We start from the raw sequence: 25,246 nt of genomic DNA, 5'->3' as shown, positions 1-25,246 counted from the left end.
ACAGGGGGTGCGATGAAGAACACTTGAAGTATGTCCTAGGTCTCATGGAGAAAAACATTTGATGCAGGCCCAGGTAAGCTGTCCTGTAATACAGCGTTGTCTTGTTTTGAAGATACATTTAATGAGTGAAACCGTTCAAAGCGGAGGCTGTGATGGATTTGGAAGCAAAGAAAAAATTCACAGAAAAATTGCTTTTTAAAAAAAAAGAAAAGAAAAAAAAAAAAAAGGACGTTTAATGTGCTGTCTTGTTTTCAAATTTCCCTGCGTGGACAGTATAAACCCTGACATGGGGGGCTAAAAGAAAAAATTGTGCGTCACTTGGTAACTTCAGTACTGTACTGTTTATGTAAAATAAATGGCACTTAACACTAGGAATATCTCATAACTGTACAAAATCTGCCTGGATAAGGAGTTGGGTCTCAGATCCTCCTCTAGGCAGTAAAAGGTCAGAGGTCAGACCGTCACAACAGCTCCTAGACGGGATTCTAGCAGGCCAGCTGAAGCTGACACCGCCATGGACCAAGGGTCATAGAAAGATGGCTTCTTCTTTTTTTGTCACCTCTTTAATGCGAGCAAACTCCAAGTGATGCTGAGGAGTTTGCCTTCAAGCAGCTTTAAGGTTGGTCTGCACCTGCTCGAAGCGGCTTAGTACTGGTTCACTAAAATGTGATTGTCGCTTTGAGTGTTGGAGCGATAAAGAATATCGGTGGCAAGACCAGAATAAACAGATAGGTGTGAAAGGATACCTCCACAGTGGGATTTCTATGCTGTTCTTGAGTCCATTTTTCACCTGCCCCAGGAAACACAGATTCTTAAAAACGCCATTGTGAACAGACTGACAACTAAGTGCTTAATATCCAAAAACTGTTTCAACAAACACGGACATGATTAATATAAAAACAGTGAGAAAGTGTCACTTGTTTCAGTGCCATCCATCTGGCAAATCATCTCTCCCCCTGAAGTCAACAGGCCTTCGCCGTTCCTCAGGACCCATACCACCCCCGAATATATGACATCAGCAATGAACAGCATGTTTACCCTGTAAACCAATGATATGACCCTCCCCGCATAACGATCTCTGCCCCCCCCCCACCTTCCCCCAAAAAGATACATCATTGCAGATAATAGACAACAAATGACACCATCAAAAGTTCACCATCAAAATGTACTAAAGGTCTCAGCTCACGTTCCAAACACAGGACTGGACTGACTGAATTTAAAAAAGGAGCAAAAGAAAGAACCAAAACAAGAAAAACTAAACATTGATTCTCCTCCCGTCGCCTCGCACGTCTTCTTGTAGTGGTAGCAGTGCACAGGCCGTCTGCACCTGGAGTTCACCATGAATAAACGTGAGAGGGTCCTCGCTGTGTGGGCCGCCGCGCTCTCAGGTCAGATCTGCGGTCGAAATCTGTCACTAGAGCAGCCGTCGTCAGGCCCCTGACCAGACCAACACCACCATCACCACCACCTCCGAGTCCCTTCCACACAAGTATCAGCACATTAGAGCGGTGCACCCAAAAGGTGCAGGTCAATGTTTCTATATTGATAAGGCCAGTGAGGGAAAAGTAGTAAAGTAAAAAACGAAAAAGTGATTTGTCCTTTAGAGTAGTCCTGGAGTGAATGCATAACACGTTAAGTGCAAACACACACACACACACACACACACACACACACACACACACACACACACACACACTGAGCAGCAGTGTCTCAGCTCGTCGCTGCTTGGCTTCTCAGGTGTGTGAAAGGAGAAGAACACGATCCTTGCATTGACGACTGATGGAGGAAATGCAGAGCGGAATGGTGTGGGGTAGGTTTGCAGGTGTGTGTGTGTGTGTGTGTGTGTGTGTGTGTGTGTGTGTATGCGTGGGTGGCTGCAGCAGCACAGAGTTGCAACGGTTAGCAGGTCTGGTGGTGCGATAGATTTCCGAGTCACTCGCTGTCAGACAGGGTCTCGTACTGAGACATGAGCAGAGGCTTGGGCTCCTCCTCCCAGGACCGGCCCTGTCCAGGCGCCGGCCCAGTGCCCTGACCCCCCGGCTGGCCGGAGGAGGGTGAGGGAGCGGACACCGTCCCGCTAGGGAAACGCATTATCAACGGGTTACACGGGAAGGGAGTCGGAGTTGAACCTACAGAAAGCAGAGTGACCGAATTGTTATGAGTTTTTCAACCAACCACTAAACGATAACAGAAAATCAATCCAACATGGGGGTTTTATACCTGTGGATGAAGGCCGATCCTCCCAGACGCGGTTGGTAAGAGGAGTTCGTCTGTTGCAGTCTCCCTCAGAGTGGACTGAGGACACAGAGGATGGTCTCTCCCCCCCTGACAGGCCTGGTCCTGGAGATTTGGCCTTGCGCCCATTAGAACGCCCGCTGCCCTTTGAGGACTTTCCCCCACCTGCAAACAGAGGAGGCAGAGCCTTAAACCTAGTCAAACTAAACATTTCTACCCTGTCTGCAACTGCAACAGTTTGGCTGAAGAGTATATTAGTATTATTTAGTATTTTATGTGCATAGGGTAAATGAAAACGCATAACAAAAATGGATTTTTCAATCCTTCAGTATTTCTCTTTTTTTCCTCAGAATTCTGACTTTAAACTCAGAACTCAATACATTTTTTTCACATGTGGCCCTAATCCTTCTCCGTACTCTTGAACTACCCTAATAAATTATTGTTCGACAATACATTTTACAAAAGGCTTCATAAATGACCTACATTTTGAATTTGAATGTACTGGTAATGAGACTCAATGGGCCTCATTCACCAATCGTTCTTAAACCCCACTTGCTCAGTTTTCACGTTTTCTTATTTGGGATTTGTTCTTAGGTAAGAACAGAATCTACGCACACTCAAAATAAGAAGTTATACCGTTTCATCCGTTCTAATTTAAAATATTAATATTTCTTTATAATTTTGTAACTAATTATTTTCATTATTTTACACATAATTATGTGTTCGTTTGTTTGTTTTAATGAATACACACTACACTTACACTTCTGCTCATTCGTAAAGCACTTTGAATTGCATTGTGTATGAATTGTGATCGGCCTATTACTTCATCGGTTCTCCGGATACAGCGTTCACTGCATGTAGTAAATGCCATTGACTGTTAACGGTCTATGGTAATTGCATTCCATGCATCGGTTTTATTCGCTGCTTAGTATGCTCTGCTGACGCTACTAAATATGATGTCTCGTTTTTCGCCAACTTCTTGCAGCAGTGCCTCCACTTCAGAATTACTAAAGTTTGTCTTTCTTTTGGAGTCGAGGCATCCACCGTCTTTGCCGCGTCTTTTTCGACATTTCTCTGAGTGTGCACACGGCCCTGCCATCTCAAGCCCTTTTGTGGGAATTAACGGGGCGTTTACCTGCGCTAAATAGGAGCAACGGGCACGAGCGTTCAAATTACGAAGACATTGGGATTCATCATTCTAAGAACACACCTGCGAACAATTCTGCTGTTTGAGAACACGTCATGAATCAGACGTAGACCTTTCTTATGGACTTTCTTGAGGACATATTTAAGAGAAAACTTAGGAAGATATTAGTGAACGAGGCCTAGGGCTGGGACGGTTACCGCATTACCGCGGTCACGTGACGCCTACCGCGGGTCTAAGCTCGTCACCGTCATCACCGCAAAAAAAAAAAAACATCGGCCTGCACGTTGTGTCTAATGACATGGATTCATTGTGTCTAATGACATAGATTGTGTCTGATGACATTGCGTCTTACATGGATTCAAGGTTTTCTAAACAAAACTTATCATCAAAAGATGGAGCATATCCGACTTTTCGCGAGTTGGGGAGCACAATGTTCCATACCGTGTATTACGGTAGGAAAGGCAAAGACATTTCTCCGTTCTCAGCTGAGGTAGACACTTAACGTTACAGCTGCCATGTTTACCATTGCACATTAGTCTAGCAGCTAACGGAGTTTCCTTCTGTTTATAGCTTCATAAATCCTGATAAAACAGCACGTTGAATTTCAGCCTGCATGCACGTTTCGTAGCCTAAAACAGAGCGGCTTATATTGGTAGAGAGAACAACAAGTTAGCGGACTGACGAGTGACCGAGTCGCCCTCTCGGCTCTCTGTCTAGACGGGCTGCAACATGTTGTAAGGTTTAAGCCGATGTTTTTTCGGGGGTAACTCCATTCACTTTACCGGCAGTATTGACAATAGATAAAGCCACGGTGTCTTGAGAAGCTCTAGCTTGTTGTTTTCTTGTTTACTTTTAACTCACTTTACATCATCTTTGCTATCTCTTTTTCCTCTCTCTTTTCCTCAAGGCGGCACTCTACTCTCCGTTACCGCTAGCTCTCCTTGCGCGACCACACGGGCACTGACGTTACTCACTTAAGGCCTCCTGCCATTCTGGCTCTAACTTACGCTGCTCTCGTAAGGGGGTTGCGGCCCTAATGTGGCCCATTGAGTATAGCGGATTCAAGTAAAAAAAGATTTCCTCAGGCAGATGATGGTGCTCGAAGAGAAAAGGGCACAGTTGTGTTTGAGTCCTTAACAGCCAAGACGTCCGTGCCTGATGATCTCAGTTTAGTTGTGGGAAACTAAAAGATTCGATAAAAAGCTTGATGCAAACCCAGACAGTGCCTTGAAGGTAAAACTGACAGCCTTAAATGTCACCTTAGGGAACAGAACATGCAAGAACCGATTTGGAGTAAAGAAAACTGAATAAAATACAAATGTGTCTGAGGATGTTGCACCTTGTGAGAAAAAGTCTTCAACACGTCCGTCGGCTACAGGCATACCAACGGACACACCGGAGCCCATCTGGTTAGCAGCGTTGGATGGAGAGCGTTCCTCCGACTGATCATCGTATTTGCCCATTAAGGCCTTTCTTATAATGGCCTCCAGGCCTATTGAGTTACCAGGTGTCTCTGGAGCTGGGTGGCAGCGGACATTCATAGGTACTGTGAGAGGAAGGCGTGTTAAACAAGTTAGAAGGAGAAATGGAGCGCAAGTACAGAGAGTGCAATCGGAAGCTGGAAGAAATGGCATGAAGCTAATGATACAACAAGTAAAAAGAGGGGGAATACAAATAAAGTAATGATAGTCACAGAAACAGCATTGAATTGTATCAGAAGGAACATAAGCAATGAAGAGACAAAACCAAGGCAAAAAGAGTAGAAACAACACAAATGATGACAAAACCAAAGGATTCAGTATTGTCAGAAGAGTAGGAAGCCTTGTGCTGCATTCATATTAAGTCTATCCATGTGCACCACATACTGTGCCTGAAGGCTGCCCAGAGGATGGGGTTTGGTAGGAGATGCATTTCTATTAAGGCCTCTTCCAGTTCTTGCAAGCATCCTATGTCATAAGTGCCCTAGTAATTTTGCGTGCCTGTGTCATCTGGGAACAAAGGTCAAGGTAATTTCCTGTGTCAATGCCACCTTTCACACCACCTTACGACCTTTTACAACAGCTCTAGTGTGAGCACACGCAGTCAGGTAGAGAACAAAAAAGGTTAGTAGCTAAGAGAAACCCATGTTTAGGATATGGAAAACTGCTACCTTGCCTTGGTATTTCAAAACCCTGCAATTTTGCGGATTCCAAAGTACTTGTGTAGTACAAAACACTGTTCATTCCAGTATGTAATGCTCTGCAACAATTCAACATGTATAGTCCAACTTGTTATGCTGGGGCTTTGGACAGCATTATACTTGAATCTAATTATTGAAAATGATTCAGGCTTAACAATCCTTCCATGAAGCCACTATCACAATGCTGCTCCATTACCACAGTAGGCAGTATGCATGCGTTGAGCCTCAACATACAGTACATCCACTATGAAAGGCAATCTTCTCATTGTAAATCAATTTAATAATTGATGAGGTTTAAAGACATTACCTGCATTTGTAGACGCCGGCATATTGAAGATCTCGGTTCCTGGCTGACCAGCATCTGAAAGTGGGAACAGGGTTTCTTTTTAAAAGTCCATTCTCTCTTTTTAAAATCACACATAAGGTTTTCTTCGGAAAACTATTCTTAATTGTGCACTCCTGCAGGTGCTGTACTGTCCTCCTAATGGCGTTTTCTAACCAAAAGTAGACAGCCAGCCAAACTTCCTAATAAGCAAGACAAGAGTCAGGACATAGCTTTCTAGCTTCAGATTTAAGGCAGACACTTGTAGAACATGTTGATACAGTAAAGAAGTCAAACTAAAAACAATAGAAAGAGACATCGAGTTACTTATATACTAAATGTAAACTATATGCTACTGAGGCATGATGTACTGAACATGTCATGTAGACCACCTGTCAGCCAGCATCTAGCATTAATCTCATAAAAACATCCCAGCGATGAGAAATATTCTTCAACACTGAAAGATAATAAAACATTCATACAGGCAATGCTTACGATGGGCCAAATCAAAGAATTACAACAGATGCTAGAACACCACGTCGATCTGCTGAGATCTCGACTGAAACATGTGGCCCTACTTCCTGTTGCCTGTTAATACTGCCGTAGTCTCACATTGCCTGACCTATCTTCTAAGTGCTGCGTCAGCGGTGGAGTATGATCTGGCTACATCGCCTATCTATTCTGGGATAGGGGGGAGAAAAAAGGCTCTGGCTTGTCTGTAATTTTTCTTCACATCAATCACAACAGCCCTGGGCGGTGCTACGCCCCGACAGTGGAGATAGGTAGCGAGAGGGGAGGGACATCACAAACTGCCAGCAGGACAGAACTTGTGCTGAGGTCAGACTTACTGAAATCAACCTCATTTCCCACCACAGTCATCTTCTTGATCATCTCCTGTTTCTTTGACTTCACGATAGCTGAGGTGCTCTCGGTCAACTTGCTGAAGAAAGCTGGAGGCTGGGAGGTATTGGGAGGGGAACGGGAGCCCATTCTGCAGGAGGGAAAGGAGAGCCAGGTTAACACACACACACACACTAACCAAGCCCTGTGATATTCCTATAATATACTTAGTGTAGTTTGAATGTTTAGATGCAAAATACTGATATGTAAATATCTGTAGACAATGTATTTTTGTACGCGTTTAATTTCAGTAATTGCTATGTCCGAGCAGCATTTTCAAGTAACTATCAACAATTCTGCTAAAATGATTTGCAGGGCTACAAATGTTATAATAAAAATATAAATCATCCACTCATCCAACTACTTTCTGCTGATGGTGGTGGTGGCAGCAGGCCCACCAGCTGCAATACCTCCCTTCCTTGCAGAGCAATACCTCAATTACATTATATTACATTTATTTAGCTGAGGCTTACAATAAGTGCATTCAACCATGTGGGTACAACCCAAAAATGGCAAGAATCATGAAAGTACAACCTTGGGTTTTCCTCTACATGGCGGCATCAGATACTCTTCCCCACCCTGTCCCTTAGAGTGAACAACGTCACTCTCAAAATAAGATTGTAGATAGAACTGTCTAATTGTAGCCGCTTATATTTGCAATTTTAATTCTTTTGGTGACCATCCAAGGCTCATGACCACCACAGATGAGGGTTGGAGCCTCGATTTGCTGGTACATTAAGACCCCTCAATCATGAATAATAATTTCATGATTGCATTTAACTCTCATCCTCGAGGGGGTAATATGCCACTTTGACACAAAGCAGAGAAGGAACTAAACTGGACACTTCACTCCTCAGCTGTGTCGTGAATGTGACAATTAGCTGTAGTCTTTTGTTAAGCATCCTGGGAACCAGCACCTTTCTCTAAAAGCCCATTAGCTTCATTTCCAACCTCCATGCAACACAGAGGGGACCATGTGTCATCTGACCATGAATCTGATCTAAAGGTGGAGCTGCCATTTATGTCTGTATATAATAGCTTGCTTGTTGTCGACAGATGTTTGCCTGCCTTGTTTCATTGAACAACTATTCAAACATGCAACCACGGAAAAAAATAACGACTTGCAGCCCTGCTACTCTAAATGTCATACAAGCTATGTCCATCATAAACTGAACATATACAACACAGTTCGTTAGCCGTTTGTGTGGAGATCCACAGCAATGTGAGCGGTTACCCTTGCTCTCCCTGTTCGTTGGAGTAGGAGGCCCCTCCCTGGACCTCAGGCTCAGAGCTGGCTCCAGCAGGAGACACTGGTTCAATGCCATCATTTGAAACACTAACAGGTGATGTCTTGGGCTGAGGAGGAGACCTGCAAAACATACAAAGGACAATACAATTACAGCATGAATTACATTGATTCAAATCAATTAATCCTTGGTGAAATGTTTAAATTATAATTATTAGTAACACAGGGTTAAGGCATAGGCAGACAGTGCCCACCCAAATTATTTAACAGATATTTTTGTTGTTCCAGAGTGAGCACGTTTGACAATGATTCATACCGGTCTCTGTTGCGTTCTCCACCAAGGCCCTCTGGATATCGGGACCCTTGGGCAGAGTCCTGTGAGGTGGGTGGGGGCTTGGAGGCACTGGGTGGACGGGTCAAATCCAGGACAGGCGAGCCGTGGTAGCTTTGCTGCTGCTGTTGCTGCTGCTGCTGCTGCTGGCTCTGCCTGGTGTAGTCTTTAGTTATCACCTCCTGTTTACGTGAAGACATATCCACGTCAAGAATGGGACATTGTCTGGCATACATTTGGCATTAACATCCCTTCAAATACCTATACTGTTCAGCACTTTAAAACCACGTAGGGATTGTGCTACAGAAATATTAAAGGCAGGGTTGGCTGAAAAGCAAGCAAGATTCGAAAGTAGCATCTCCTCTGGGCTCCGTCTAACCCCTCCCCCTGCCCTCAGGGCTCCGACCCATACACAGGCATGCATCGCTGCTTTAGAGCAGAGCGGAGAAAGGACCACAATTTTACTTAATGTCCCATTCACCGGTAAGCAAACACCTAATATTATCATACCCAATGTTTAAAACAAACATGGCTACTGTTAGCAATGCAGCGACGACGCACATTGAGCTTAGGCATGTACACGGGAGGGGTAGAGTAGGCCTAGCAGGGCAAGGAGGCGTTTCATTGGTTCTTTCCAAGCAGACCACGAGGCAGTGATTGGTGTGTGTTTTTACAGAATTACAGCAGCTACAGATGATCTTTTTCGCTCATTTTTCAGAACCCATGTTATTCATTGCTGTCGGGGTGTAAAGACCATTTCAAACAATATATAAAAAGTGCATATTGGAAATAGTTAGTGACCCTGCCTTTAAGATATGAAAATTGTTTATGTTATTGTGCCTTTTGTTGCCATTTGTAATGCAGTGGTTGAGCGAACTTACACTGATGTGCTGTGCCAGGGTGACCACCCTCTGGCTGCCTTTAACACAGGGGGACGGGGGCTGTTGGCCTGGAGACAGTCTCTCCTCAGACGGAGGACGGTACAGACCGTGTGGCTCCATCTTCTGCTGAGCTGTTGACCAGACACAAATGTACACCCATGCACGCGCACACACACACCAAAAGGCAAAAATCACATCCACACATGAGTAAAAGTTAGTCCATGGAGGCACAATTCAAGATCTCTCAAGTGTGCTAATGAGAACATGCAGAATTTATAAATGTCTTTCCATCCATCAGAACGTATAGCGTGGATGTGCAGTTTGAACATTTCATGTAGCATCTGCATATGAAAGCTCAAAGGACAAGCTTTCTTACAACAATACTTTTTGACTGTGTGTGTGTGTGTGTGTGCGTGCGTGCGTGCGTGCGTGCGTGCGTGCGTGTCTCAAGCTACTTCAGATGAACTCTTTGCATACAGACCAAGCAAGCCTAGCTTTGACCAGAAATGATGCTAAAAATTACTGGTTTTGCATCAGTGACTCATAAATGAAGAAGTCACGTTATAAAAAACGTACTCAAGACCATGTTTCCGCACTGGATTACAAAAAAATAATGCCTTAGAGACTAGATGAATCCAATGCATTACTGTAATGAATACTATTTTACCCCAAGATAGACCCATTCATAGTTAGCCATGAATATATGAAATTATTGTTGAACCATTGTGGGAGCCTATGAGCCTACTTCTGTTTCATATTTTCATACTACTTCATTTCCCACGTGGCCCTGTCCACTAGTTTGTGAATGCATGCCAACATCAAGGTGATGCTCTCCTATCAATAAGTCTGCCTGGCAGTCTTGTCTGTTTTAAAAAGGCATGATTCCTGTTGACTTCTCTACATACAAGAGTTTTTTTGTTAACCCTCATTTGAAGCATGCAGTTGTCACTTGCCCTACAGGCTTGTAATATATACACACGCACACGCAGAAAATAACAAAACAAAAATCACATTCCAAATGACGGACAAACTCCCAGAGGCTTGATTGAGAGAGATGTGTTGAGCGTTTGGCATGTGTGGAAAAAAAAATTGACAAAAAACCATCAGCATAAATTACAGTGAGCCATAAATAGGAACATGCAGAGATTTGGGGGGCAGAAGCTGCAGTACCCCCCTCCCTCTGGATGGCTGAACGTCTTCCACGTCTCTCCCCTTTCCCACCCTCCTCCTGTGCAACACCGGTGCTCTCTTGGGACCCCAGGGAGTCAGTTTGGTGGTTGGTAAGGCTGTCAATGAGGTTTAATGAAAGGGACTGTCACACCAATTCTCTATTCCCCTTTAGTCATCTGGGTTACATGTGGTCATTGTCCGAAACAGTGCCCAGCACACTGTGTTTCTAATAGGTCTATGAGTATCTACAGGAAAGACATGCAGTAGTGAAGTAGAGCCACTGCATGTACAAAGTGAAATACCTTTTCCAGTGTCTAAAATATTCTTGTCATGCCCGCTTGCATGTGGTGAAATATTCGGTTTAAAGTAAGCAGCCGAATGGGAGGGAGGAGGGGTGCCACATGATAAAGTCACATGAAAATAAGCAGCAAAGGATGTTCTGCCTTAATATCCCACCATCTTTAGCTGTCTTACAATTATACCTTAAAGGACACCTAGGATCTTCTTCATGGAAAATGACGTGTTGAGTTGTTACTATTTTATCAATGCGCTATCAGGGTTGTAAACTGCCTGTTCTCATTTAATCTCAGCCAGTCAGGTCCAATTTGGACAGGCTAGAGGCCTAGTTTTCCAGAGGGCACCCTTGGTGGTCTTTAAGTATGTAAAGAAAAACTAATAATAAAATTGGAAAAAAAAAAGCAAAATAGTATAGCATTGAAGGAAAAAAAATGTAAATGAATTGGGCTGATTTGATAATGCCAACCACCACAGCGTGCAATAGGCCACAGACTGACGGGGGAGGGTCTGGGTGATGAGGGGGACCCTGGGATCCAGAGCGTCTTACCATCAGTGGCGCAGCTGGCAACAAGCGAGCCCGTCTCTGCCATCCCCGTTTCACAAGAAATTTGACGCATAATAATCGCGTTTATGAAGTTGGCCGCAGTCATTGTGGTCTTACCGAGTGCTCGGAGCTCTTGTTCCTGAATGGACATCGGTTTGTTTTGAGTCTTTTCCCTACTAGGTGTACCGCTTTCTCCACGGCCAGGAGGGTTATCCGACTGGGGAGGCAGCAGGTGGGGCCGGCCTGATGCCGAGGGATAGGAACCTGGGTACATTCCTCCTGGGCTGGGGCAGGACAGCTTGGGGTCAGATTTACTGGAGGGCCCGTGCTGGTCCTGCACGTGCTTAGGTAGACCACCTCTGGCTTTGCCTCCATCGCGACTCTGCTCTTTGGCTCCGCTTGAGTCCATGGCAGATGGGTAGGCCTCAGGGGGCACACCTGTCCTTTGGAGGTGGCCAGGGTAACCTTGGTAGCGGGCCGACCCAGAGGACATGTGGGTGGATCTGGCAGGTCAAACAAAACATGCTTAGTAAACAACACAATCAAAATGTTCTCCCTGCTGTGAACGCTTCGGTGACATTTGCTCAGGTAAATATCCCCTGTGTTGTCAATTTAAAAACAGAACTAAAATGCAGTTTACCGAAACATAGATGGGCTGGAGTGTTCGCTGACAGGAAGACTCTTGCCCCCAGTGTTGTGCAGGACACTTGGCCTCTGCTGCACGTTCTCCTGGGTGCGAGGAGACACTGGGGAGTGCTGGTGGCTATACGTTTGGGAGGAAGGTCTCACACTGCTGCTGCTGGCCAAGCTGTGCTCTGTACCTGGAAGGGACAAACACAAATGCATTAGTCTTTCATAAAACTACATTTGTGCTGCCAGTATGTTACTTTTAACTTGTACATAAAAAATGAAAACCCCCATTTTCTCCACACCTGGTCGCCAGATTGGGGCGTGCTCCACATTTCCAAGAGAACCGCCCTTTTCTCTGTCACGCTCTCGGTCTCTGTCTCTCTCTCTGTCCCGGTCCCTTTCACGGTCTCTCTCCCGCTCTCTCTCCCGGTCTCTCTCCCGGTCGCGTTCACGCTCCCTCTCTCGCTCTCTGTCTCTCTCCCGGTCCCTCTCCCTCTCTCTGTCACGTTCCCGGTCTCTTTCACGCTCTGAAGATGCGCCTTGCATCTTGTTTATGTGCGAGGACCCAACTGTACAGAAAAAGGTATAGAGATTTTATTAAAACGACATGGGGTGCAACATATTTAATCTGTAGGTGAGTTTGCTGTTGTGAATTGAACTGTACCAGGTGAGATGGGGGAGGTGGTGTAAGGCCTGCCAGGGAAGGTGGTGGTCCCCCCGGGAATGTAGGTGATGCGATCCATTGGGGAGCCGGCTGTCCCTGCAGAGGGAGGGACCAGGACAGGTAAGTGTGGCACCTGAGAAAGATCGATGATCCCTAGGGGACAGAAAGAAGAGAAGGGTAAAGGAAACCTGACAGCTGGTCCAGATGTGTTTTGATTTAGGGGATAACAGGTAAATAAAGCAAAACACTGCGTTCTAGTACTAGTCCACATGACAAAATGTCATTCTCAACTCCAACAGATATCTGCTGATTTGTCATCGGGTTGAGGTTTTTATAGGTAATCTAACAGGTAAATCTTTACCACCTCATTCAAATGTGGAAAATGTTAAATCAACACAAAATCGGGAAACAATAAGTAAATGATTACAAAGCACTAAAATGAGAGAATACAATTAAAGGTCCAGTGTGTAATGTGTTTAGTTGTTCATTATCAAAATCTGTGTTGCCCGTTCACAAACTTGTCCTTTTTCATGAATATTTACCACCACCATCAATTCCAAGTATTCCGTTTGGCTTGAAATTTTACATTTGCATTCGCATGAACTGGGGTAGACGCTCCGTATTCATGCGCCATCTTGAAATACGTTAGCCGGTAAAGGACATACTGCTCCGCCTTTCGCGTTTTTGCTGTCAAAATCCAAATTTCAAGAACAGGAGTCTTCTTCTTCGCCCAGAAAAAGAAAAAGGATATTGAAAAGAGCAAGAGACCGGCTTTTTGAAGCGTGAAGGCTACCGTAGCTGTAATACGTACTTTGAACTGCGTGGCGCGAGAGAGCTGATTGCGATATATGATCTCAACGCTAGATGGGACAAATTCCTACACATTGGACCTTTAAATCTGATTAGATTCTTCTTTCTAGGTCACTAATGAATGATGCAAGACGTTTTCCTGTAAATACTTGCAGTTCTGGTTTGTTAATGTTTGCTATCTCATTCAGTATATTTCAACATACTGCTTACCCATTGACTCTACAACTCAACAACTTTTCAGCAACTTACATGCATTTCAATTACCTTGATTTATAAGGACAAATGGATGATAACTGCTGTTGCAAGTTCCATGTATTTGAGGCTTTGCAATAGGGCTGGGCAATGTATAAAATCATCATCACAATATTAAGAATGATAGTTTCCGATAACAATAACTTCCAATATGACAAATGTATGCAAACTGAAATTCAAAGCAGAGCTGTGGTCCACTGTTATGCCTTACATGAAACTGAACTTCAATAACTAATTGTTAGTTTTAAATTAAAATTAGCATGGAGTTGTTAATTTGGACAACGGAATTATCATAGCGTTTTTATCATTATTACCCAGCTCTATTTGCCAATATAAATTAAAATAACTCAAGACAGTGACGACAACCAACCGTCAAGACGAACCTGTACCTTAACTGCTGCTTGATGCATCACACCAGCTGATTGCCCACAACGTGTGCCAGACAAATGCCACCCAAGCTGGGCATGCAACATGCAGCTTAAGATAAAAATCAGTAACAATCAAGTAACACAAATATACCAAGAGATTATGACAATGGCTACAGAAAAATGTATTCAATATATCCAAAGCTGAATCCATCAAAGTTTACAACCTTTTCAGAGAAAATGATACAGAAATCCTTGTAAATGCATTATGCACCTGAGTTAGAGATACAGTGTGAGATACAAGGTTAAGTAGGCCATGAACAACACTGCCCTTCGTCATGTTTCAGCATACAGGTGATTCTATTATCAAAAGACATTTAGGAAAACATAAACCCTGCTGTTGTTTAGTAATGGTAAGAGCTCTTAGCAACCTCCATCTGTAGGTACAGCCCACTCTGTTTTGAGTTTACAGTTGTTCCGCTGAAAATAGATTTTCAGTTTGCCAAACATCTTTAAAAGCCAATGTGAACACAACCCTAAACAAATATGAGTGTTGTCAAGTCAGATAGCCTTACCGCGTGGGGCTGCAGAGTAGGGCAGAGGAAGGGGCTGGTCTCGTGGAGCAAGGCCCCTCAGCAGGTCTGAGCGCTGGGCGGCCATGGCAGCAGCTGCAGGCCACTGATGCATCTGCTGGGAGGTGATGTAGTCATTAAGCAGCGTCTGGCGGTTCTCCAGGGCTGCAGTGTCAGGAAAGCTTCGGATGAGGTAGGGGTAGGGATGAGGGTAGGCCGGGTTGGGCGCTAGGTGACGAGGCAAGTAGTAGGCCGCTGTGTATGAAGAGTAAGAAACATCTGTCAGGAAAGGTCATTCATATTGGACTAAATTACCAACCATGATGATTATAGGCCACACAGATGTTTTCACTTATTGTTCTTGATTAGAAGTCTTCTCAGGACTGTGAGGACATGTACAGACTGTGCTCGATTGACATCTTCCTCTCTCTACGGTTTGTTTCACCTTTTTGTTTTGTTTACCTGAGTCCTGTACAACGGCACTCTCACTGCACCGACACATAGGTCTCAGTAAAAGGCAAGGCTGCATTTTCTGATGCACGGATAACTTACAGTAGGCCTTTATGATTATGGATTTTGGAGACATGGATTTTGGTGATCTCACATAACTGTCAGCAAAGCTCAATCCAACCTCAATTTAGCAGAGGTCTGATCAGGTCAGAATAACATAAGAAGAACTTCTTTTTTTTTTTATTATTTTTTTTTTTATTATTATTTTTTTTAATCTAACTTGACTGTGGCTGTACCTGGGTCAATGGGGATGCCACGGGGCAGCGACGCAGGATCAAAGGCTATGGGGATTTGACGGTAAACGTCTGCAGCCCCAAGACCCTGCAGCAGACGCTCATAGGTCTGTTGATCTGGAACACCTTGGAGTGGTGATTTGGTGGCACTCATTTCCCTGGGGGTTGGTGTGGCTTTGCGTTCCTGAGGCGGATTCTTACTAGAACCTGGAGTCGAAACAAGGAAACAACTGAATTTAATGCACACGTCTTGGTGGGGTGAACTATCTTGTTCTCAATTATTTCAGCTGTCTTGACTGTATGAGATTTACCCACCGTCATGCTGCCTTTGGCTTGCCTCCCTGGACAGAGGGGAGCCACGGTGCGAAGGCCCAGGGTAAGGGGCCCTTAAGGCGCCCTTGTCCTCGTAGCCCACTGGACTATGATGGGTCTTGCTTCCCTGCTCTGACCCCAGTGGAAGTGGAGAAGAGCGGGCAATCGTGCTAGCCGTACTGACCACTGCGCTGGGCCGCCCTTTCGGTGCCTCTTCGTAGCGGCACCTCTCAGCACGCATCTCCAGGTGGGAGGGTGCACTGTGGTAGGAACGTGGTGAACTGGCTATGATGGAGCGGACATCATGACGTTTCCCTGAAGCAGCTGCTTCCTGCTTCATGGGTGTTCCCTGAAGAGAAGCACAACAGGAATAAATCAGTTAAGTGTAAAGAGGGCCAAACATTAAGGGTTGGATAGCCTCTGCATGTGTTGTTAGCGTGTGTGTACTGTTATATTCTTCACTCTTTCATGTTACTAGATATAACAATGATAACCCGGACTACGACGTAATATTAACCGTTTATTAGCCCAATAGCATGTGTTTACAACAGCATGGCTAACACCAACAACCGAAGCTAAAGTTACCCACAATCCATCAGGTGTACTTCAACTGCGGATCTAATACCTGTGCTATGATGCCCTCCTTGGTAGGCTGTCTCAGCTCCTCTCTGGGAATGAGGTGGATGGAGCGCCCAGCCTCCTTCACTGTAGGCACCATGGCCTCTCTGCCCTTCATTGGGTCGGAAAGTGAACCGGGGCCACGGGGTGGGGAGCCCTCTCTCTTCATCTGCTTAGCCTCTCTCCTCAGGTAGCCATCCTGAGGGTCCAGATGACGAGGTATACCTGAAATCACATAAAAAATTATGTCAATCCTTTTTTTCTTCAAACAAGAGTAGGCGGCATATTTCATATTTTTCTCCATAACATAGACAGAATGGAACTGAGAAATGGAGAAACAAACAAGAGAGACACCAAGAAATGAGAGCTGGGTGATTCGGAGAAAATCAAACATCACTATATTTTTGACAAATACATAAATGTCGATATTGTCGGGTTGACTATTGGTGCTTTAACAAAATATTTACATAATGAGATTTAAAAAGAATCATCAGTAATGTGGATATAATGACTCAGTGGGTAGAACAGTCTGGTAAGTTCAGAAAATTACATCATTTTACTGTAATGCAGCCTTTAAAACTAGGAAAAGTCAACACTTGTCATATCACATCACGTGTCATATCACGTGTCATATCAAAATATTACGATATCTAAAATTTAAGACGATATCTAGCCTCATATATAGATATATTGCCCAGCCCTAAAAGAAATGTCCTGATAGGGTTATACCAGCTCAGTTGAACCAGCAGGGGCTCTGAGAGCAGCTTAATCAACAACTACTATCTCTGAGGAAGATGAGAAAAGATGGTTATGTGACTTTACTGCTGTCAGATAGATAGATATGAATATGAAAGTGCTCATATTATGCTCATTTTCAGGTTCAGAATTGTATTTAGAGGTTATATCAGAATAGGTTTACATGGTTTAATTTTCAAAAAACACCATATTTTTGTTGTACTGCACATTGCTGCAGCTCCTCTTTTCACAGTGTTGAGCTCTCTGTTTTAGCTACAGAGAGAGACATCTCACTTCTATCCCATTTTTGTTGGGAGTCGCACATGCGCAGTATCTAGGTAAGGACTACTAGCCAGTCAGAAGCAGAGTATGAGGGCGTGCCACGCTAGCAGCTAGGCGAACATTATAACATGTGTTACAAAGTGACGCACGTTCGTCACGGAAGTAAAGGCTGGACTACAATAGAGCAGTTTGGAGTAGTTTGTGAACAGTGTTTTCTGTTGGAGATGGTAAGTCCCTTTGGGGTGGACTTTGGGCTTTTTCACTTTGTAAACCTATAACGTGCACAAAAAAAGATATTTATCACAATAAAGGAAAGGGAAAAAAGCCAAAAAGCATAATATGAGCACTTTAACATGAAAGTACTCCTGCCAGCGGGAGAGTTCTGGCAACAATCTGTATCTTGAAAGAAAAAACTGAAAAAATAAAAAGCTATCTTTCGCTGCAGCTCTGCTGAATGAGCAAAACTGTCTGATTAAGCACAATGAGTGAGTACACACAGAATGCATACAGAGACGATATTAAAAACCATTATCTTGCAAGCAGACATTTACATTCAGTTCAAAGATTTAATCTGCTGCAACATTTTTATGACTTTTTTTATGGACTTTGATCTGCTATGCATATAACCATGCATTATTCACCCCCTCAACTGTGATTGGTAAAACAATGTTTCTCTTCTTGTGTCATCCAAAAACACATTTAGATTGTTCTTTAATGTACATTCAGCCCGAGGAGATTAGATTTTAAAACATAAATGGTAAACGGAGCAGAGAGGGAAAAACCTTGAAGGAAAAATGTTTCCCAGCAGAAGGGTATGGGAGTTAGATTTAAAATGAATACATTTAGAAAAAGAACAGAAATTCACGTTCATGTTTTATATTGAGGCGTCATCCTACCTTGTGAGATGGAACCACGGATGTGATGAGCATCCTTGTAAGGTGTGTGGTGCGGACTGTCCCTATCATGAGGCATGGCTCGACCAATCAGACCTGGGGGGGGAAGAGTAGTGAGATGTAAGACTACGGTAAATTATTTAATCAATAATTTGAGCTGAATGTCATTAAACAAGGAGGGGGGGGGGCCTCTTACCTTCACAGTTGGCAGCAGACAGTGAATCCCTCATAGGCAGTCCTCTAGAGATGCCTCCCTCCATAATGTCATAAGGACGCTTTAGGCCTAGAATTTCCCCAGACTGCCCGGAGCCGCGGCCCTCATCTTTAGGGGGCTGAGAAGGCGGGCCTACAAATGACAGAATTGTTACTATAATTAGGTAAATAATATCTCTTAGTTTAGGGAGAGTACTAAATGAGATCTAATAACTTGCATGAATGACTCAAAGTGCAGTGTTGTGCCAGATCTAACCCAAAATAAAAAATAATCGTTGGCCACGGCATAAAATACACTGCAGCCAAGCTGATGTACTCACGGTCATATGTGAGAATGTGCCCACTTATGCCCTCATAGACTACATGGCCTTTAGACAGGGCCTCCTCCCGTTCCCTCTCAGCACGGCTGGCGCTGTCCTCTGTGATCAGGCGGGTTATGGTTCCCTTATAAAGCACATCAGCCGGTGTCCCCTGTGGCCAAGAGAGGAGACATAACTGCACTTTATCATCACAGTTTGCAGCAGTGGCAGTTCCTTAGTGAAAGTCTAAGTTTATATGACAAATTGTAGCGAGGACCTACAAGAGACAGCCTTGACTATCAGTAGCAGCTATTTACAGGCCCCGATTCTGTCAAGCTAGACAGTTTTCAGAACCACATCTACACTCCAAAGTCAGTCTTTCTCAGCAAACCAACTTAAACTTGTCTTCTCAGGCAGCACCAGGCTATGTAGCACTCCTAACAGGCTACTCCTTGCTAGCTTACTGCACAGGCTAGCGGCTACCAATAGCAATGCCCACGTACAAGTCAGGCTAAGGCTATTGGATGGATACTGTGAAATTCACTCAATATAGCCTTTATTAGGGATAAGCTCCGTCATGAAACTTTACAGTGAATAAGATAGACATTTTAAAACACACAACCAATGCTATGAAAACAGACTCAAATATAGCTACTAACTAATGTCTGTTATAAAAGCCCGTCACAAAATGAGTTTAGAAAATAGCTTTTAATGAGTCACAGTGCAGGTAAAAACAACCTTAATAATACTATAATGGTACAGATTATTCTGTTTCTTGAATTGTTTGTTCCCCAGAAAGAGTATTTCTTACAATGGTGACAGATAACAGTGTTCCAAACAAATATATAAATAATAAACAAACATAACAAACACAGCTGGGAAATGCAAAGAAGTACTCTGTGAAGAAGCGGAGGTGTAACAATAGATGACAACAGGCTTCAAACCTTGAGTTACATCACTCGTACCCTGAGTATGAGTCATATTTCTACACTGCTTGAGAGCGGGGGTAGGCGGTTGAGTAGGAGACACAGTAGTGCCTGAGATCACATTTCTTGTCTATTGGTTGCAGCCTTTCCAAGAAGACTGCTAAAGGTTGGAGGCCAAGCTTGTAAGGTTTCGTGTAATGGAGGGGTTTGTTTACAGGATCGAATGGCACTGACCAAAGCAATCCTCATCTACTCCCTAAGAAAGTGCCAAATCTGGTTGTTAATCTAGCTCAGTGGTTTATGGGCCAGCGGCCCCCTATCCATTTTCCAGGTCCCTTACCGTCCCCCATCAAATAAGATGTAGGCTAATTGCCCTGAATATTAATGATTATGCCCTAATATTAGGCCTATTATTTTTGTTATAAAAAAATAATCAAAAATCATATAATTGAATGACAAACAACATATTTATTAGTTTTCCAGGTATCAAAAAAGCCATGTGAATAGAAATTATATTTACAGGTGTTTAAAAACATGCAACCATTTGACATTCAATTTAAATAACAGCAGCCAATCAGAACGACTAGATATGTAACATTCAAACTTTAATTAGGTATTACAAACACTAACAGTAGCCAATCAGAAACAGCTAGCAATTTCACAGTCAAATCTATTTTTCATTCAAATCTAGATCTATAATCAAATTGTTCTGACGGAAAACAAGTTGGCACTTATCAAGGGGTAAAAGCAGAAGGGTTTACTTCCGAATGGAAATAAGTTTACAACCTTTGAAAGTTAGTGAGAGCCCTTTGTTGATGAAGTAAATGGCAGAAAAAAGCGCGTGGAGAAACGCAACACCGCATCGCGCTGAGTTTTCCCGTCCAGTAAACAGTAACATCACTGCCGCTATCCCTTCCACAGGAAAGTTTTAAAACACCAAACACAAGCCCTGAACTGCCCGGGAGTTTGGGGAACAGCTAAATGTTTAGCCAAAAAACAATGACAGTCAATATCTCTCGCTCGTCTCTTTTCTTTCTCTCTTTCTCTGTGAAATGAAGATGCCTTCAGGTGCAGTAGGAAACGTTGTGTTCAATTAACGATCTGACAAAAAACTGTTACTGTGAAATATAAAGTCTACTTGTGGGGGCTAAAGAACGCAACAGGATGTTGCACCACCCTGCGGCGATTGCTTTTCTTTTTTTATCTGAACGCAGCTTCATACTGAAGTACGGAGCTCATATAATATGATGCTTTGACGTCCCGTTTCCATGAAGGCAGCGCGGCGCTGCGCCGAACAAAGCTGACAGAAGTACAGAAGAGAAGACGAGTAATGATCCACCGTCTCGTCCAGTTGCAGTGCTGTAAACTGGCAGGTTTTAATGTTGCAGACCACTGTTTTTTGCAAGTAGTTTAAAGTATAAACGTATTGTTATTGTGAATCTTTGGTTTAAACTAGCTTTCAAACAAACACCCCCCAAAGGCACCTCAACGCCCCCCTTTCCAAAATATTGCTTCCAGCACCCCCTGTCATCCTCTGAACGCCCCCCCGTTGAGAAACACTGATCACAAAAAATGAGCTGTCCCTCTACAACGGCAATGATTATGCTTCATCACTTTCACCTTCTTGTTACTAATCCATCATGGTGGATAACAGCCCCCTCAACACTCTTTCTGGTGTATGCCAGTGGGATGTGATATTACAGTGAGCATATCAATGACTGGGTTTAGCCAGAGTCAAGAGTGAATAGATAAATACAAGAGGGAACAGACGCGGTACAGTGTGTATGTTAAATTAGTGTGTGGGATGTCTGTGTACCAGAAACATTAGCTGCTACTACCATGAACCTTAAACACAGTTTAACACAGAGTCGGTTTCAGTTCACTATTTACATCCATCAGCCTCTGGACAAATTCACATTAACCTTGAGTGTGCCACTCCTGCACAGTGATCTGAGGGGAAACACTGGGCCAAGCAGCATCTTATTTATTATAACAGGTCTCTCCTAAATCTACATAATGGCTCACTTGCAGTGGTTCATTTTTAACCGACTTATTTAAATCAATTTCCGAGGTTGTTCAGGGGTTCTCCAAATAAAGGGGAACAGAACTGGTTGCCAGTATTATGTCGTAATGCACCACTCAAATGTGAACACTGTCAGCAGAATATTAAAAAACGCACTCACGTTCAAATTGCCACACCCAACATAGCAAACAACGAGTAAAAACACCAGTTTTCCATTATAAAACTAACAGCCTAAGAATGTCAACAAACCAAACCAAATAAATACAAAAAGTGATTTATCAAATATGTCTAAACCAACAGATACCTTTTCTGAATGTTAAGTTACTTGAGCTCTGAAACATATCAAAGTTGGATTGACTTGAATTTTATTCAAGCGTACACCGTGCAGCTTAGTTATGTAGAAAAAAAAAGTATCCACAGCAAATCTCTACTGGGATCGTCAGAGATTAGGTTTAAGAAGGACCAAGGACATAGACTCACAGTACTTTGCTGGTCTGAGCTCACCTGAGTAATGGAGCCCCCTCGGTAGGAGATTGAGGAATCTGGATGCATTCTGGTCCCTGGGATGCCTTTAGTGATACTTCCCCCCTGAACAGCTGGAATAGAACCTGCAAAGATAGTATGTAAAGACAATAAGAAAGGAAAGCAGTATTAAGAGTAGTTAAAGTGGAACACAATGTTAACAATAATTGGGAATAAAGGTTTGCAAAAAAAGTTATGCAACATGGGAGCACGGCTTGAATCAAAGCAAATGCTACAGGTTTCGATCACTTTTTTTTGCTTGCCGTATAAAATGTATTTAAGCATGGCTTTATTAAGTTCTCCAGACTTATTTTAAAAAGGAAAACTTTGTTGAAGCACCACTGGCAGTACCACCACTGGTGAGTTTGCTAGTGCTACTAGCATTGCACACATCGACTGGGCAGTTTCTCCCATTCTTTACATCCTCTCAAGTTCTGTCAGATTAGATGAGCTTCAGTGAACTCAACTTCCCACAGATTTTCAATTGATAAAATTTAAGTTTAGCCTGTGCCACTCAAGTACATTCAGCGACTTGTCCCAAAGTCACTCCAGTGTGGTCCTTGCTGAGTACCTCAGGTCACTGTCATGCCGAAGAGGTTAATCTTTTCAGCATGACAGCGCTGAACAAAACGTGGGAAAACCCATGATTTGACTTTGTTATTAGAGGGTGTAGGGCATCTTGATTGTTGGCAAAAAAAAAATCTAATAATAATAATAAAACCTGGAAAAAAATTTATCGGAGCGTTTTTCAAGATGCATTGATATTTACCCACGACACAGGACAAGGAAAGACGCAGAAGCAAAGCACCAGCTTACTGTATATGGAAATCAAATATAAGAGAATAAGAACTGAGCCACCCACCACGTCCAGCAGCACTATCATGAGGCGAGCCCTGGGTTGACATGTTGTCAGCTTGAGAGGACAAGCTGCGAGGTGACAACTGTTCCTGCTTTATCACGGGGAAAGGACCTGCTGTTTAGTGCATAAGAGTTTGGAGAGACAGTAATGAGGAAGACATGTCTATGGTGATGCAACAGACTTTAATATTAGTTGTGATAGGCGTGGTAGAAGTGAATGGCAACTTGCAGGAAAGAAAAATTAAAGTGTACTAGTCCCAAAAAAACAATTTTACTCACCCACTTTCCTCTGATCCATCCAGGACAACCCCATCTGTGTAGGGGTCATCTTCCCATGGTCCAACCCATGAGCTGGGCTGTGCAACTGCACTGGGGTGCCCTGAAGAAACAAGTATTTGGTCATAATGGTGATATACAGTATCATTGCTCAAGTGTAAAAATAACTGTCAGATTCTATTGTTGGTTTTCTTATTCATGCCTTACTTTTTTTTATTTGGTGGATATCTAAGTGAGCTACTAGGATTGTATTGAAAATAATAATAATTTTCAATTCCATGGTTTCTGTGCAAATTGTTCTGACGGAAAACAAGTTGGCACTTATCAAGGGGTAAAAGCAGAAGGGTTTACTTCCGAATGGAAATAAGTTTACAACCTTTGAAAGTTAGTGAGAGCCCTTTGTTGATGAAGTAAATGGCAGAAAAAAGCGCATGGAGAAACGCAACACCGCATCGCGCTGAGTTTTCCCGTCCAGTAAACAGTAACATCACTGCCGCTATCCCTTCCACAGGAAAGTTTTAAAACACCAAACACAAGCCCTGAACTGCCCGGGAGTTTGGGGAACAGCTAAATGTTTAGCCAAAAAACAATGACAGTCAATATCTCTCGCTCGTCTCTTTTCTTTCTCTCTTTCTCTGTGAAATGAAGATGCCTTCAGGTGCAGTAGGAAACGTTGTGTTCAATTAACGATCTGACAAAAAACTGTTACTGTGAAATATAAAAATGCACTGTTTAGTGCATAAGAGTTTGGAGAGACAGTAATGAGGAAGACATGTCTATGGTGATGCAACAGACTTTAATATTAGTTGTGATAGGCGTGGTAGAAGTGAATGGCAACTTGCAGGAAAGAAAAATTAAAGTGTACTAGTCCCAAAAATAATAATAATTTTCAATTCCATGGTTTCTGTGCGCCAACTAGTAAAAGCCCTAGTTTTCATTTGTGTGGTGCTATACCTGTGTGATGGAGCCTCCTGGCTTGGTGGAGGAAATGAGTGGCGGAGGCTCTGGCATGGTGAGGGGCCTCACTGCCGCTAGCCTCCCACTGTCCTGTGGCAGATTAGGGAGTGAGGGGTGGCCTGTTTGCTGGAACGCTGGAAGGCAGGAGAGATTATGAGATTGAGATTTGACTATTTGAGTTTTGGCAGAAGGAAAAGTGGAGGCATTGTTCAAAGTTCCCCTAATACAATATATAATCTATTTTACAACTGAGGCTTTTAAGAATATAAAGACCGGGGAGGACAGAAAAGACTCACAGTTGAAGTGGAGCAGATGCTGGTCGTGACTGATCTTGGCCATGTCTCGCGGGGACATGGGGTAGCGGGACAGCACTGGTCGACCCAAGTTGGAGGTCCTCAGGTCATCAGGGCCCAGTGCCTGCTTCTTGGCTTCACCTTGCGGAGAGAAAGCCCGGGACCTTTCTGCAACAACAACGCACAGAGTCAGGGCCAGAGCACTGCGCTCAGCTAGGCCTCCACTAATCCAAGAATCTGTCCCTCAGCCACCAGTCACTGTTGTCAACAACATCAACACCAATGTCATTGTTGTCTATTGAGCATAGAGAGCCCCTTTGCGATACTTCCCAGCCAGGGTGATATCACCACTGAATTAATACGCCAACATACACAACAAGCCACTGCTAATAATTATTGTAAAGTACACACAGTAAAAATCCAACACAGGAGGTGATCACCCTGTGGTGTGGTTAAGGTGTAATTAAAAAGGGAATGGTGTGGCAAGGGGTGAACCTACTTAATCCCTGCAGGAGGGTCAGTAACCACCTCTCGTTGCCTTCCAGCTCTGAAGGGACACAAACACACCACAGATCATCGCATCCTCACAGACTTTTCTCTCTCACACAAAAACATGCAGTAACTACATAAACACTTAACTATATTTACCACTTGAGGTGACTTGTGTATTCGCCAACAGCCAAATGCTAGTCAATAGTAGCTACCATGTAGCCTGCAAATATGTCTACACCTGCCTCTGTGTCAGGCACTG

General features: G+C 43.5%; 1 protein-coding gene across 8 annotated transcripts in view; it reads right to left on the bottom strand.

Moving 5' to 3' along the window:
• Positions 1 to 1,068: 1,068 nt before the first annotated feature.
• The window catches only part of ncor2 (nuclear receptor corepressor 2), a 104,989-nt gene continuing 80,811 nt past the window's right edge, over positions 1,069 to 25,246 (bottom strand). For 2 of the 8 annotated variants that reach the window (XM_078250198.1, XM_078250199.1), the window contains exons 23-47: positions 24,995 to 25,042; positions 24,499 to 24,663; positions 24,200 to 24,336; positions 23,249 to 23,348; positions 22,974 to 23,084; positions 22,094 to 22,197; positions 18,662 to 18,836; positions 18,325 to 18,474; positions 18,132 to 18,224; positions 16,226 to 16,443; positions 15,604 to 15,949; positions 15,292 to 15,495; positions 14,549 to 14,800; positions 12,547 to 12,699; positions 12,185 to 12,451; positions 11,893 to 12,073; positions 11,370 to 11,755; positions 9,242 to 9,372; positions 8,346 to 8,542; positions 8,018 to 8,152; positions 6,732 to 6,874; positions 5,869 to 5,922; positions 4,722 to 4,928; positions 2,221 to 2,400; positions 1,069 to 2,129 (exon numbers count right to left, since the gene is read on the bottom strand). In XM_078250198.1, coding sequence (XP_078106324.1) covers positions 1,933 to 2,129; positions 2,221 to 2,400; positions 4,722 to 4,928; positions 5,869 to 5,922; positions 6,732 to 6,874; positions 8,018 to 8,152; positions 8,346 to 8,542; positions 9,242 to 9,372; positions 11,370 to 11,755; positions 11,893 to 12,073; positions 12,185 to 12,451; positions 12,547 to 12,699; positions 14,549 to 14,800; positions 15,292 to 15,495; positions 15,604 to 15,949; positions 16,226 to 16,443; positions 18,132 to 18,224; positions 18,325 to 18,474; positions 18,662 to 18,836; positions 22,094 to 22,197; positions 22,974 to 23,084; positions 23,249 to 23,348; positions 24,200 to 24,336; positions 24,499 to 24,663; positions 24,995 to 25,042 — 4,334 coding nt within the window. In that variant the 3' untranslated portion in view covers positions 1,069 to 1,932. Of the gene's footprint in view, positions 2,130 to 2,220; positions 2,401 to 4,721; positions 4,929 to 5,868; positions 5,923 to 6,731; positions 6,875 to 8,017; positions 8,153 to 8,345; positions 8,543 to 9,241; positions 9,373 to 11,255; positions 11,756 to 11,892; positions 12,074 to 12,184; positions 12,452 to 12,546; positions 12,700 to 14,548; positions 14,801 to 15,291; positions 15,496 to 15,603; positions 15,950 to 16,225; positions 16,444 to 18,131; positions 18,225 to 18,324; positions 18,475 to 18,661; positions 18,837 to 22,093; positions 22,198 to 22,973; positions 23,085 to 23,248; positions 23,349 to 24,199; positions 24,337 to 24,498; positions 24,664 to 24,994; positions 25,043 to 25,246 lie in introns of all 8 variants that reach the window. The other 6 variants (XM_078250203.1, XM_078250197.1, XM_078250201.1 and 3 more) reach the window with 6 other exon arrangements.

The sequence above is a fragment of the Sander vitreus genome, chromosome 5 (genome assembly GCF_031162955.1).
Source record: "Sander vitreus isolate 19-12246 chromosome 5, sanVit1, whole genome shotgun sequence".
Taxonomy (NCBI): Eukaryota; Metazoa; Chordata; class Actinopteri; order Perciformes; family Percidae; genus Sander; species Sander vitreus.
The sequence above is the reverse complement of the archived record's forward strand: the minus strand, read 5'-3'. Positions and strand labels throughout refer to the sequence as shown.